Source organism: Uranotaenia lowii, chromosome 2, assembly GCF_029784155.1.
Source record: "Uranotaenia lowii strain MFRU-FL chromosome 2, ASM2978415v1, whole genome shotgun sequence".
In the NCBI taxonomy this organism is placed as follows: domain Eukaryota; kingdom Metazoa; phylum Arthropoda; class Insecta; order Diptera; family Culicidae; genus Uranotaenia; species Uranotaenia lowii.
In genome coordinates this window covers 414595007-414610401 of record NC_073692.1, presented here as the reverse complement: position 1 = coordinate 414610401, position 15395 = coordinate 414595007, and the positions used below count along the sequence as shown (strand labels likewise).

Sequence of the window (15395 nt, the reverse complement as noted above, 5' to 3'; positions counted from 1 at the left end):
AATTTCATCCAAGAAAATTGATTAGGTAGTTTTTATACATATGTTAAACATCCGAAAGCATTTTCAAAATTTCAAAATTTACATATTTGATAAATTTCTAGTTGCAGCTCATTAACAATCATAGGACTGCTCATCGGACAATTGAGACTCGACAAACAAGATATTCTACAGTGGCTTCTTCAAAACGTCGGCGAAAACTTTCGATCGATCAGAGATGATGGTTCCAATTCATATCATCTGTATTCGAATTCTTGATTTTCATAGTCTTTTAGTCAATATCCTTACATAAATAGTTTTCTTCATAAGAGAAATGTTGTTGTTACACACCTAGAAACGGTGAACGCTTACCTAAAATATGTACAGAGCAAAAACACTTTACAAATAAATAATAAGAAATAGAGGGTTACATTTAAAATGCTGCTACTAAATAACTTACTTCGAATATAATGGCTTCATCGCAGCGATATTTTTCTTGTGTTTGTTTTATAGTGTCACTTAGATTATCACATTGAATATGGAAAACATTTTGGAGCGATTACGCCAAACAAATGTAGGTAGAAAATAGTTTAGTAAACAATTCGCGTACAATAATTTATTATCTTGCTAACTATCAGTCGCTCGACTCTTCTAGCGCCCTATTTTCGTTTTTCGTTGAAAAGGATTAAAACTATAAACCATATCCAAAAATGACCCTTTTTTGTAATCTGTATCTATTCGGTGTGACTGAAACGCTGTTAAAAATGTCGTCTGTGTATCTGTGAGTGTATATATTATATTGTTCTTTTGTACTGCTGTATGTTTGGTTGTGAATGATCAACATTTTTTATCAACATTAAATATTCGAGACCGAAGGCGGCAAACGGACATCGACAATCTGGTAATTTATGCAAATTCGACCCGAATGACTGACTAATCAGTTTGCACACTAGACTAGTTCACTTTTCGGCTTTTTTCACTGATCACAACGCCACTTACAGGGTTTGATCCTCATTCATTTTCAAGTACTCTGGCCAAATTTGAGCTCATTTGAGTAAGTTTCCAGCCTGCGCTAGGAGTTTTATTGAAAAAAGTCCATTTTTCTGGAAAATTTCCGTAGATGTGTTCTAGCAAGCTGTTGTTAATATAAAATGATAATTTTACAGTGCTCGGTGATTGGTATGACAAGCATTCGTATGGATCTGTTTTAGATAATTGACTAAATCAAACCGAAAAAATTTAAAAATTCATAAACTACCAACTTTTACAGAAAATTTACTTACAAGTTGAGAGCTTAAAATCAGTAGTAAATAGAAAAAAAATATTTTCGATATAAACTTTTCATAAAAAGATAGCCTTAGTTATAACCTTTAATTTGATGTATAACACTTAATGATCGCAAGAGTGCTAGCAAAGTTATTCAATTATCTATGCAACAAATTTGATTTGATAAAATATTTTTCATTCAAGTTTGCTCCACACCAACTTGTGCACAAGAAAGGATATTTTATTCAATCAAGTACCCCATGACGGGGCCAGGAGTTAAAAAAAGCGCGCGCTTTGATCAAGTTGTAAGCAAGTCCTCTTGATGCCACGTTTTGCTGGTTGCATGATGCTAAAACTTGAATGGAGACAACATTATGATTCAAAGAATGTGATGTGAATGTTTGAATATCTTTGCTTGTACTGTTGCGATCATTAAGTGTTATACATCAAATTAAAGGTTATAAATAAGGTTATCTTTTTATGAAAAGTTTATATCGAAAATATTTTTTTTCTATTTACTACTGATTTTAAGCTCTTAACTTGTAAGTAAATTTTCTGTAAAAGTTGGTAGTTTATAAATTTTTAAATTTTTTCGGTTTGATTTACCCGCATACTAAAAAACTATATTACAAATAGTCAATACGATACATCCACGGTCCCAGAAAAAGTTATTGTCTCCGTAAACGTAGCTATAATTTAAAACTTTACTTCGACAACGATTAGAAAATAAAACGAACGTTCATGTGAATAGTGATGGTTTCTGGAAAGGTGAATGGATTGTTTAACGATTTACTTTAATTTTATCAATAATCGTTAAACTGTTCTCGTACCATAACGCTTAGCGTTCATGTCGTGTGTCAAACTCACGTCAAAAATTACCGAAATGCGGGTCAGAGATGCCAGATGGTTTGAAAAAAGAAAACTCAGCCCGAATTCATGAGAGAGTTTTACATTGGACAGATTAACAAGTTTCACTAAACTGAGCATGTTTCATCTTTAAAACAATAGTTTTGTTGATTTTGTTTGGTTCCGGTGCGAGTTTTTTTAATAAACGGTTACAACCCTTCAATTTTTAATGTTTATTATTAGGAGTCATGAGCCTGTCAGTTATAAATTATAGTTCGGGTTAAATCTTTTCCAAAAGTGCTCAGTTTTCTGCCAAAAAGTAAAAACAAAATCTGCAGCGATTGCTATTTGCCCGACCTAATAGGACCATGAAGAAAAATTTCAGGATTTTCAGGATACATACAAATTTTGATTAAATTGCGTAAATAAAGGAAAAATAAAGGTACTGTACTCGCCTTAATTGATGTAACAGAGGTAAGTAGAATATTGGCTGGACTGCAGTTTATATGAAAAACTCATTTGAATATCATCTGAATCTGAAGATTAAAACAGATCTGTTCGATATCCTGATGGTTGTACTAAATGCAATAACAATTTAAATATTTTATTTCAACATCAAAACAATTCAGTACATTCAAAAAATCACGACGGTCTTTTGAAAATCAGGACAAACCCTGATTTATCAGGACATCTGGCACCTCTGATGACAGCTGTCATGACACGCTAGCAGTTTGGAAAAGAAGAAGAGATGAAAAAGAAATTTAAAAACGATTTGCTGGTGGAATTGCTGCCGCAGCAATTTCGGGAGGAATTTCGGTGAATGTTTCGGTTCAACGTACCGGAAAGCAGGCACATCGGGTGCCGGAAGTGCAGCCCAGCAGTAAGGCTGAAAAATTCAGTTTTTCAGGTAAGTTGAATTATGTTTTACCTGTTTTCACCTGCTGCTTATTGGGTAGGCAAATGTGTATCTAGCTGCGTATATGTGAACATCTAATTCGGTATCAAATTTTGAATACGGCGAATGCGCCAAGACCTTTGTTTTGAGAAAAACGCATTCCAAGTTTCAGAAAATAAAATCAATTTCCTATTTAGCTGCGTACAATCATTTTCCTAAAGAAGTCGCTAAAATGCTTTCAAATTGGTTTAATTTCAACACCCGATCGATAAATATAGCTTTTCCGTACTAATTACCACAAAAAATTAATAAATGTAACTGTGGGCCCTTTTACCACAGACTGGTGCTCTCATTTTGTTCATTCGCCAAATTGGAGTGCCCTTTTGAATTGCAGAATGACTATTCGCCTTTTGGATCACTCATTAAAGAAGCAATATTCAAGCAAATTTCGGCTTAAAAGCGGGTCCAAATGATCACGTTAACACATTAGCACATTCAACGATCTTATAAATACTGATTTGTGCATCTCCTCGTCATGGAAATTTTTTTTTCGAAAACTTCAATGCCCTTTTTCCATCTCGAAATAACTATTGGCCCTTTTGTTCGCGACGAAATTTTGAGAGGAAATGGGCGAATGAACTGTGGGATTACACACTCATAAAAAAAGCTATTCGCCTTATTTAAAAAATTAAATTTAACTTCACTAAAATAAGAAAAATTGAAAGGAGATCATATTTTCGGATGTAAAATGAATAGTTTAACACATTTATGTGATTATCTGGATTTGTTTACAGTTGGCGCATTCGCCGTATTCAAAATTCGATACCGAATTGATGTTTTTTTATCTTTCATTTCAGTGTCAGCGATGCTGCTTTCTTTTGCAGCTCTAGTACGCCGCCGGGGGGATTTCCCTCGTGGGTGGCGCTATGGCACCGCAGAGATTTCGGACTTTACTTGGACATAAATTGTTCACTTTATCCACCATGTAACTAAGGAATCTGGGTCAAAGAATTAATAAAAAACAAACCCTTCATGCCTTAAAAGTAAGTTTAAATATAAAAATAAATAAAAATGTATACTGAAAATGAATTACTTAATGTGAAATCCGAAAATCCAAAATTTTTTCCCCTTTAGTGCGTCCGCCATTATCGCGTACGGTTCTCATGACCATCAGTATAACGTTGGAGGAACGTTTCATAATTTTTTTCGTAACTGTTACTGTAAAAGTTGAATTACAAGAGTACTTTTTGGAATACTTTAACAATAACAGTTTAATGCTCTAAATACGTTTCCGTAAGCGATTTTTAGATTTTATCTTAACTGTTTGTAGAACAGTCTCCCCATACAATTGTTTTAACAGTTTTAAACAGTAACATAACTTAACGCCATATTCAACAGACCGTCGTTTTGGAATTCAAGATAAGTGCAATGTTTTTTATGGTTTCAGATATAATTTTCTAAACGTTTTTTTACACTGTTTCTAAACGTTTTATAACTACAACAGGAACCGTTATGTTACAATATTTTCGTATTCGGGTAGTCAACTATCTAAAACAGGTCCATACGAATGCTTGTCATACCAATCACCGAGCACTATAAAATTATCATTTTATATTAACAACAGCTTGCTAGAACACATCTACGAAAATTTTCCAGAAAAATGGACTTTTTTCAATAAAACTTCTAGCGCACGCTGGAAACTTACTCAAATGAGCTCAAATTCGGCCAGAGTTCTTGAAAATGAATGAGGATCAAACCCTGTAAGTGGCGTTGTGATCAGCGAAAAAAGCCGAAAAGTGAACTAGTCTATTGCACACTCTATCTCTACTCTCTCTGTACTAATTTGCTTGCTTTCGAATGCGCGAATGCATCTATTTTTTTTCAGTAAAACTTGTTTGTGTAAAAAACGAGGTGGAAAATATCGGTTTTTAAAGCAAGTTTGGACGGTTGTTCTTCAATGGTACGAACAAAAGTTTAGATTAGAGCTGCGTTTGGAGCGAGAATCGGAATTTGGTTGAATTTTTTTTCAATATTTACATACAGATCTTTGTAAACCATTAACACATTCCAGCTTCTCGTCTTTCGTTAGTTTCATAGGAACAAAAAACCATCGCTAATCGCACCTTTTCCGAAACTTAATATCATAAAACCATTCGTTCCATTGTTTGGTTACTCTATTCTAAACTTAACAATCCATATAGACTATACACAACTATTCTGGGACAACGAATTTCCCTTGATTATCTTCCGATGATGGGTCCAATCCTACGCTTCGATTTCGATCAGAATCTTTTCGTCCGAATCCATGTCCGATAGGAGCGCAGCAGAGAGTTCCGTCCGCGCCTTCTGAATAACCCACACCATTAGGGCAGCACCAACAATAACCTAAAATAGAGAAGACATTTTTTAACTTAAATCACAATTAACTCTTAGATTAACATTCGGTGTAATTACCTCAACCACAAATACCCCGTAGCCGGCCAGGCCAAGGGCAGCATTGTGATCGTTGAGCACCTCGTGGATCGATCGCAGCTTCGAGCCCAAATAGACGTTGATCGTTTGGGCCGGCAGCAGCCCGATGACCGTACCGGTATGGTAGCTGCGCGAGTTGACCGCACTGATCTGTAAAGATAGGAGTTTATAAAAAAAGGGAAATGGTAAGCTCGATCTTGTTAGGCACTATTTTTGGTAGGTATACATCTCTTTGTTTATTTATTTTTAATTTTTTTTTTTTCAAAAATAACTGGTATAGGCTGGTAAAATTCTGGGCACAGAAAAAAACAAAGAGTGTTGGGTTACTTTTGAGCCCAATAACAACTGTGCAAATTTTGGTGGTTATCCGATTTGACATAGGCAGTAGCAAAACATTCAAAGTTTGTTTCGGAATGAGTATAAAAAAGTGGCTATGTGTTCAAAAAATCGCACAGCCTTACCATTTTACTAAAACAAAATTCAATCGTGAGTTCGTATTTTACTAGACAACATAGTTATTAGCTGTTGAATGGGGGCATTGAGGTGCTAAGCGAGGTATTGCATAACTGCTTTTCATGCAACACTTCGCGAGGTATCAGCAGTGATGTCAATTGAATTTACTGATTTCTAATGCCAAAAGACATACCTCTGTTAAATAGTTAATAATTTTTCTTTGAAGAATTTATAAATTTGCACACCATTTATTTTTTTGTCATTTTTGTCATTTTTGTCAATTTTTGTCTTAATAATCATTTTGGTTTTGTATTTTTAGTTATTTTTGTCATTTTTTTTTTCATTTTAGAATATCCGGTTTTTAACAAATCTTATAATTATATAATTATATAAAGCTGGGTTCCAAAGAAGAAACAAAAATTATGTTGATTTTTCGGTACAAAATATTCAATTTTCCCATGCAAACCTCTAAGTTCAAATTTACTCATGTAAACGTTACTTAAAAATTCTGCAAAAAATCTTGATTGAGTTTTGAACCCAAATAAAGCTTTTTACACCCGAGGGTTTGGAAATTCAAAAATGACTCAGTCTTTTGGGTCATGTCAAATTTCGAAAACTGCCCATAAACATTTCGTAGATTGGCCTGAAAAACTGACTTGTGCTTATTTTCAGCTCAACCGGACTTGATTTAGGGGTGCCTCGAAGCGCTCAAAGTTTCGGTTTTTTTAACCTTCAAAAATCATCAAAGGGGGGACTTCAAAGGAAATCGGAAAAATCGAGATTTTAATTTTGATGCCTAATTACTTAAAACACAGAGAACAGAGGTCTGGCCCAGAACAAAAATGAGCCTAAAACGTGTGTAAGAATTTAAATTCAAATACGTTAGTATTTCGTTCAAATATTACTCAGCATATAGCCACTAGATGGTGCTGATTGCTAAGTGAACGAAAACTAAACGAACTGCCTCGTTACTCAACAGGGGTGCCAGGTGTTTTTTTTAAACTGCTTTCAGTCTTTCGCCCTGTTTCGCGTCTGTTCCCCAAGTCAGGGGCGGCGTGCAACAACAACCGAGCGTCTGTTCTCCAGGTCAGGGGCGGCTCAAACAGCGTCTGTCTTGCAGCAAGCGGCTGAATTTATGAAATGCGGCTCCCGCCAGCTAAGTCCAAGATGGCATTAGATGGGAACCGATAAACGAAAGAATAATCGTAGCCAGATTCAGAACACGGGTTAGAAACCTTACAATGGTCCAGTGTTATGCGCCAACTGACGTTGCCGATTTGCAGGAGAAAGAGCAGTTTTACAGTCAATTGAACAGCGTGGTTGAGAGAATTCCGAAGGGTGACATTCAAATCCACTTAGGCGACTTCAACGCAAAGATTGGCTCCGATAATCAGGACTTTGAGCGCATCATGGGGCGCCATGGCCTAGGACAGATGAGCGAAAACGGAGAGCTGTTTGTAGAATTTTGTGGCAACAACAACATGGTGATCGGTGGATCGCTCTTCCCCCATCGACCAGCACATAAGGTCACTTGGGTATCCCGAGATGGCCGAACAGAAAATCAAATTGACCACATCTGCATCAGTCGAAAATGGAGAAGGAGCCTTCTTGATGTCCGCAACAAACGAAGCGCAGACATTGCATCTGACCATCACCTCGTCCTTGGCGAGGTACGACTGAGAGTTGCGCGTGTCCAACGGCGCGAGGAGAAAGTCGGGTGTCGATACGACGTCCGTCGGTTGGAGAATCCAGAGGTGAAAAGGGCATACGTTGAACAGCTAGAATCCCGAGCCTCGGAGCTGCCGACAGACGGAACAGTCGAAGAACAGTGGTGTGGAATCAAGAATGCCTTTATCACGACGAGCCATGGTACTCTCGGTAAAGTTTGTGGAAGACGAAGTGAATGGATGTTGGATGAAACCTGGAGGATGATCGATGATCGGAGAAAGGCGAAAGTCGGAATTGAGCAGGCATGTACCGGGTTAGCCAAAGCAGCCGCCCGCTTACGATATGCGGAGCTGGAAAAGGCAGTTAAACGAGCTTGTAGACGAGACAAGAGAGCCTGGACAAACTCCCTAGCCGAAGAGGGAGAAAGAGCCGCCGCCATTGGAGATATCCGATTATTATATGATATTTCTCGCCGCCTTAGTGGTGCAAGGACTAATGCAAGAATGCCGCTGAAAAACCGAGCAGGTCAGCTGCTGACAGATCGAACAGATCAGCTCAAGCGTTGGACTGAGCATTTTGATCAACTTTTTCGAGTTACAAATAGCAATGGCCAACAGAACCCGCAGCTCGAGGCGCCCACAGTAAGTCGCATTAATGGCGTCAACTCGGAAGCGCCCTCGCTGGCTGAAATAGAAGCGGCAATCAAGGACATGAAATCCAACAAAGCGCCTGGAATCGATTGCATTCCTGCTGAAATGCTCAAAGCCGACCCTGCCTTGTCAGCACAAATGTTGCACCGTCTATTCGCTGACATTTGGGATACTGCAACATTCCCGGCCGACTGGACTCTCTTCTGCTGGTGTTCGTTGATTTCGAAAAAGCATTTGACCGACTGAACCACGAAAACATCTGGGCTGCTCTTAGACGACGAAGGGTCCCAGAGAAACTAGTCCATCTCATCGAAGCACAGTACGAGGCATTTTCGTGCAAGGTCTTGCACGACGGTGTCTTGTCCGAACCAATCCCGGTAACTGCTGGAGTGAGACAAGGATGTATTTTGTCACCGCTGCTTTTTCTCATCGTAATGGATGAGATCTTGACTGGATCGATTGACTGTAGACCAAACTGAGGATTGCCGTGGAATCCTTCAACCATGGAGCAACTGAACGACCTTGACCTGGCAGACGATATTGTTTTGCTCGCCCAAACACAACAAGACATGCAGAGCAAACTCGACGACCTCACCGAAAGCTCCAAGGCAGCAGGTCTCAAAATCAATGTCGGAAAGACCAAGTCGATGGAAATCAATACAGAAAATCGTTCCAATTTCGTGGTAGCTGGACAACAGGTTGAGACAGTGGAGTGCTTCCAGTATCTTGGTAGCCAGATTACGCCTGATGGTGGGACCAAGAAGGACATCGAGACCCGGATCAGAAAAGCCCGATTTGCGTTTGCGAGTCTCCGAAACATCTGGCGGTCACGCCAGATCTCTCTACGAACTAAGATCCGAATCTTCAACTCAAACGTCAAATCCGTATTGCTGTACGGGTGTGAAACTTGGTGCACATATGCGGTGACGACGCGAAAACTGCAAGTTTTTGTGAATCGCTGCCTGCGGAACATCATCCGCGCTTGGTGGCCTGGCAACTGGATCTCAAACGTTGAACTTCATCGCCGGTGTCATCAAAAGGCGCTAGAAATCGAGATTCGGGAACGTAAGTGGAGATGGATTGGGCACACGCTGCGAAGAGATGAAAACGAGATTTGCGGAGAGGCGCTTGACTGGAATCCAGATGGGCATCGAAGAAGAGGCAGGCCCAAAAGCTCGTGGCGGCGAAGTCTAGCCGCTGGAATCCGCACAGTTGACGAGAACCTCGGCTGGCAGCAAGTGAAGACGCTGGCTCCGAATCGCCAGCAGTGGAGATTTTTTATCTCAGCCCTATGCGCCGGTCAATCGGCGCTGGACCCTTAGGTAGGTAGGTAGGTCAGTCTGTCGCAACTAATCCACAACTTCCTAAAACGCAACCTGTGTGTGTGTTCTCTGTGCTTAAAACTACATGAAACGTCGAGATCTATCTTTCTACATGCCTGATCGATACAACGACGTTCCAGCATCAATCGACATGATCATCGGTGTAGAAAGTTACCATGAATTCCACACAGATGTACGCCACTCACTTGGCAACAGTTCTACGTTTTTGGTGGACACCCTCTTTGGCTGGACAGTTTCTGGCAAAGTGGATTCCAGCTCCACCACCAGATAGCAAGCGTGCTACCTCTCCACTTTTCGTTAAACTCGAGAAACGATCCCTGGGGAGTTCCGGCCAATGGAAACCGTCGATTGGAGCCAGAGAATGGAAGCTGAACCCTCCACCATTCAAATCCACGAAGAAGGATACGTCGCTCACAATTCCAGACTCAATGATCCACAAATCACCCTTACAGATCCTTGGACGAATATCACAAAACGAATCTCGGCCAGAGATATACACTGCAAGCTCAATCGAAACCACACTGCTGTCTGCCATATCACCCGATGCTAAAGGAGCCAAAACCCCCAATAAAGCCCAACTCAGGGTACGCGCTTAAAAATACGCTGTTCGTCGGTTTGATCGTTCAACACAATTCGTTGTTCGCCTCTTATCAAAGTTCCTCCAAAATCAACGACGAAGGAGAAGACGCTGCCTGTGAATCCTGCTGCTACATTTTTCCTTTAGCCAAGCAGCCCTCAGTTTTCATTTTTTCAAATGTTCTGCCAACAGAATCAATGTTTGACTGTTTCAATGGTTGAAGCCGCCACCGCATCATTGGAGAACTGTTGCTGCTAAACCTGTAACTGCTATCCAGAGAGATACAGATGGGATCAGTTGGAGACGTGTTCCGGAAGTGAACAGTGCAGCCAAAGAACTGTTTGGTCAGCTACATCCCATCGTCTTCCCCGAATACCAATTCCCCCATCGGCCGAGCCCAAACACGTACTTTTCACCATCATTGATGGGAGCTTCTGAAGAGGCTTTCTTCATGTTGTCTCTAACTTCCTAGCGTAAATCAAGTCTTCATCATTCATACTGCGGCGATGTGTTAATCACAGAAATGATCTGCATTTGATCTGTGGGGATTGTAAGGAAAGGACAGAAGGACTATTTACGATCATTGTGTTTAAATCCATGATCCGATATCTTCATACTGTTTTGTGTTGATCAACTATGCTACTAATCTGAACTTTACCATAATTGTGGATCCTACATATTTTCATTAGATTAAGTTCAGACTTACAGATAAAAAAGAGGGTCCAATTATTTTACATATATGTACCTTCACTATTACACTATACGGGTATTAAGAGCGATGCCTATGGTATGTTTTCTTATTCTCAATGAACATGTGGTAAATTACTTAGTAGCGTGAAATCACGTGTTGTGGACGGACAGCAACTGTCCCTAATATGCTAAGAAACTCGAATAAATCGATTCTTTTTCTTGGCTTCGATTAAGCAGAGTGGTAAAAAGGAAAAAAAGTTTGATATTCTCGAAAAGCAAATTAAAAGTTTCCGATTGTAATTGTATTTTATTTTTCCTTTTTTGGATAACACACGAATGGTTAAGTGGTATAGTGTCACAAATAAATAATTTTTTTGTATAACAATTATAAACACTGTAATAAATGCCCTAACCGACTTAGGGAACCTTAACTTTACAAGGTTTCTTTTTTATCCCGTGAAGCTTGAAGAGTTAATCGCTGCTAAACGGATGAGGTGCCAGTGACGAAAGAAAATGTTTACAATCGCATTTCTCGAAGACGCCAAACGGGAGAACTCTTGCTGGTGCACGTTTTTCTGCAACGTAGCGAGGCGAGACAGTATCGGTGGAAATTGTTGGAAGAAAACATGAAGCGTGGAAAAGGCACAAGAAAAAATAAAGCGCCCACCCGCCGCCGCCGTCTTACGAATGAAAATAAAGACATCAACAAACCAACAATCGGCGGCGCGGGTGGTTTGTCTGTGAAGCTGAAAATAGTTTTCCCTTTACTTTCACAGTACAAGTGCGTTCTTCTGGCCCGCTGCTTGGCGAGAAAGGCAATAAATTGCACACACCAGCAGCCGCTTCTGCGAGAAAATCCATGAGCGGAAAATGTAAACAGTTCGATTAAAATTCAGCTGGATTTGGATCATTTTCGGGGCCGGCCTATTGACCTTATACTGTGTGGAAGTTTATTTTTCCAAACAGAAGGTTCTTAAATTGTATGGATTGGGTGCTGGAATCAAACCGAGAGATCTGTGATGAAAACATTTTACTACGTTATTGTACAGTTCCCAGAATGTTTATCGTATCATGGATTTAGATAGATAATCACAGCACAGCACAATCTTCAATTGACATAATTTTAATCTTTCCTAGCTTTATCACAATAATTCTGTAGCAAGAAAATGAGCAAAATAATCCCCTCATACACGCATGACTCATCTACAGTGAGCTTAATCTGCGATAAATGCATCGATAATTTTCGTATGGTCAATTGCACTGCACGATGACCAACCTTGCCTTCTAAGAGATGTTTTATTGGAAAAGTGATAACAGATAAGTTTCCTTTAACGATTCTACTGCACGCCTTTTTTCAGATAGTATAGAGATTACTTGAATTACATCAATGGATTCTTCTCACATTGTTAGCTTCTTTAACAAATATGAACATCGATATTTCTATAGTTGATTCGTGCTCTTTTTAAATAATGTCATGCGGTTGTTTTGTATATCTTTGATTCTATATTCGACTGCTTTAAAAAATCTAAATCTGTGATTGATAACTTTAAAACAGAACTATGCTTGATGATTAATGAAGTCAGTAATATCATACTTTTTTCCTGGATTTTGATTGGTATTATTTATACTGGATGCTAGATGTTTTATTTTGATTTTCAACTCTCAAAATGTAAAATATTTTCGTCTAATCTGTGTTATAAAAGCTTCACCATGCGCAATTATAAACTTTGCTCAGAATTCTGAATTATTGATATAAAAAAATCTTAAGCGCTTAATGTTTCACATTCAAAATAAATCTCTATCACTCTCTTTAAAGGTTTTGGTGCTATGAATCCTGATTTTCAAATTTCAATAACTTTATTGGAAATTGTCACTACAAATTTAATAAAACATCATTTAATAAAACATGTAAAAAAATATGATAAATGTTCTATCAAACATATCAATTCCAAAGGATCAATCAACCCAAGTCTACGGAACTTCATTTTTTGCCGTTATTCCAAGGATTTCAGGTGATTTGTGATAATTTCAGACGCTGAACACGAAATGTTGATAAAAACGTGTTCTCTAAATGCTTTGCATTTTGAGGTGACTTTCGTAGGGAGATAAAAATCTATTAAAGAACTCGTGATCATTTTGCGGAACACGGTACAAAGGTTAACAAAGGTTCTGCTTTTTCCAAGGTGCAAAGAGTTTAGTCCAAAGATATTGGGATTTCATTAGGATGGGCATATTTGGATAGGCAATTTTTTTTATCTAATAGCTCTTGTTTTCAAGATTCATGCTTTTTTTTTAATTTTCTGCCGTAATAACTACAAATTTCAACTTCTGTAACTTTTAACTCTGATGGTATTTTCTGTTGAAAATTTCGATCAAAAGTACCCAATTAACCATTAAGACGTTAAAATGTCACACAAAGCCTGATGGTTTCATGCGCGGTCCTATGGGGAGGTGATCGGGGAGATCACCGAACCCCCCCCCCCTCCTCTCAAACGGCAAAAACCGTTACAAACTTTTTTTTAACTGTCCTTAGTTTTCCTCATACTGCTTAAATTTACATGAGAAATAGTAATAATAATTTCTCTCAGATAGAAAAAAAAAATAATAATCGTTAAACTATACAAATATGTACAGAATCATGTAATTTGCAATTCCCTTCGATTTGAGAAATTGCTATCATGTTTAATCGTTAACAGATCTTGGTCGTTCAAAGAAGTTGAAAAAGATCATTGACTTTCAAGTTTTTAATCAACTTTATAGTAGGGCATTAAAATTGTAGTCAAATTCTTCATTGGAGTAATCAGTTTTCCAGTAGGCGCTTAAATAACGTATGGTTTTATTGGTCTAACTTTTTAATCTTTCTTTTAAGGGGCCGTTCAGATAGCACGTGGACAGAAAAATGAGATGTTGCACAAGTAATGGTATGTGCGATCAAAATGATTAAAGTTTCAAGTGAACATAAAAAAGGACACAAATTACAAACACAAATTATTTTGAATTTCTAATAGATGTGGTACCGATCAGTATGTTCTACCAAATCCTTGCCTTCAACAGCGCAAACAGAGCATTAATTCCACAAGATATTGGTACCAGAAAAGTTTTATTCTTTTTCTAGACAGATGAGGCCAGTACATGAAAAGTTGCTCTGTCGAACGAACGAGATTCGAGCAACATAAATAGGAGTGACACTTGGACGACTGGAAGCCCTCTCGCTTCTCCAAACGTTTAAGCTGGAGATACTTCTACTTTTATTGTTTGAATTGGGTCGTGTCGTCTCACGGTATGTGAAGTATTCAAAAATGCGTTAGAGTAAATTATGTAGAAAATAAATAAGTATCATCGATGTGCATAGAAGTTTAAACTAAAAAGTGATTTTTGTGATTTCACCTAAACAAAGTTCAAGTTAAAAACCATCATAGCACCACAGAAAAAAAAATCATAACATATAAAAATACTTTACTCACCCCGAAGATGGTGTTTTGCAGTCCGAAGGGAATCGGCGTCAGTCTGGCAAATAATACTATTTTGAAGGCTCGTGGTCCCGAAATAACCCGCAGGATGGCACGACCGGTTTCGTTTCTTATTAATCTGAAAGACAAGAGAAAAAAAATATTCAAATTAAAATTGTATTTGTATTTCTTAAGAAAATATGAGAGCCACAGAGCTAAACAAGCTAAAGCTAAAATCATCAATTTCAAGCAAGTAATAATACCTAGTAATACGATTCTCCATATTTAATCCTCATCTGAGAAAATAATCAGACTTTTATTATTTTTTTCAAAACTTTTTTGATCGGATGAAAACTACAACGTTACGAAAAATATATGGAAAACAGCAAAAAGTAAAACTTGGAAGCGTGTTTCCTTGAAAGTAGGTTTGATAGAATTTATTTCTCTCTGACTTTAAGAGCCTAATATAACACGAGGATTTGAATCCTAATATAATACCTATTTCCTGGTTTCCTAATAAACTTAAATTGAATTATCGTGATTAAAATTTGAAAAAAACATCAGCTCGTGTCTCCTCCATTCATCTATTTGCAATGATCAGCTCATAACACATCTAATCGCTCGGAGCATTGAATTTGCAATTATATACACAAGAAAATTCAGGGTCAACTCCTGGCGCTATAAGATTATTGCTCGTGATGGAACAACCATCACGTGCTAACGGCTATTCACTCACTAGCAATGAGACAAGTGCTGCCCGAATTTGCCATATAGTTTGTGAACACAGGCTAATATACAGGCTACAGAGAGGAATGCATCGTAAAACTATTTTATCGATTTTGACAGAAGTCTCCCGTACTTTCAGTAGAATTTCAGATTAAAGATGCGTGGGTTGAATGTGTCTAGTGATCTTGAAACGCAAATCGTTCAAAGTAGATTTTTATTAGTGTAATTAGTTAAATTAGTACCTTGCAAGTGGCTAAAATTTTCTCAAGAACTCGATTTACGTAAGAAAATTTACCATTAGTTGAATAAATTTAATGACAAATAGAAAGTTTTGACATTATATTACATTGACAAGTCATGACATTTTTTCCACAGAATCTCAAT

At 38.1% G+C, this 15395-nt stretch overlaps 1 protein-coding gene across 3 annotated transcripts in view; it reads right to left on the bottom strand.

The window, feature by feature from the left end:
- Positions 1-215: 215 nt before the first annotated feature.
- Positions 216-15395, bottom strand: part of LOC129749009 (transmembrane protein 64-like) — a 49435-nt gene continuing 34255 nt past the window's right edge. For all 3 annotated transcript variants that reach the window (XM_055743832.1, XM_055743833.1, XM_055743834.1), the window contains 3 exons: positions 14301-14424; positions 5438-5605; positions 216-5368 (listed from right to left, as the gene is read on the bottom strand). In XM_055743832.1, the coding sequence (XP_055599807.1) occupies positions 5249-5368; positions 5438-5605; positions 14301-14424 (412 nt within the window). In that variant the 3' untranslated portion in view covers positions 216-5248. The remainder of the gene's footprint in view (positions 5369-5437; positions 5606-14300; positions 14425-15395) is intronic.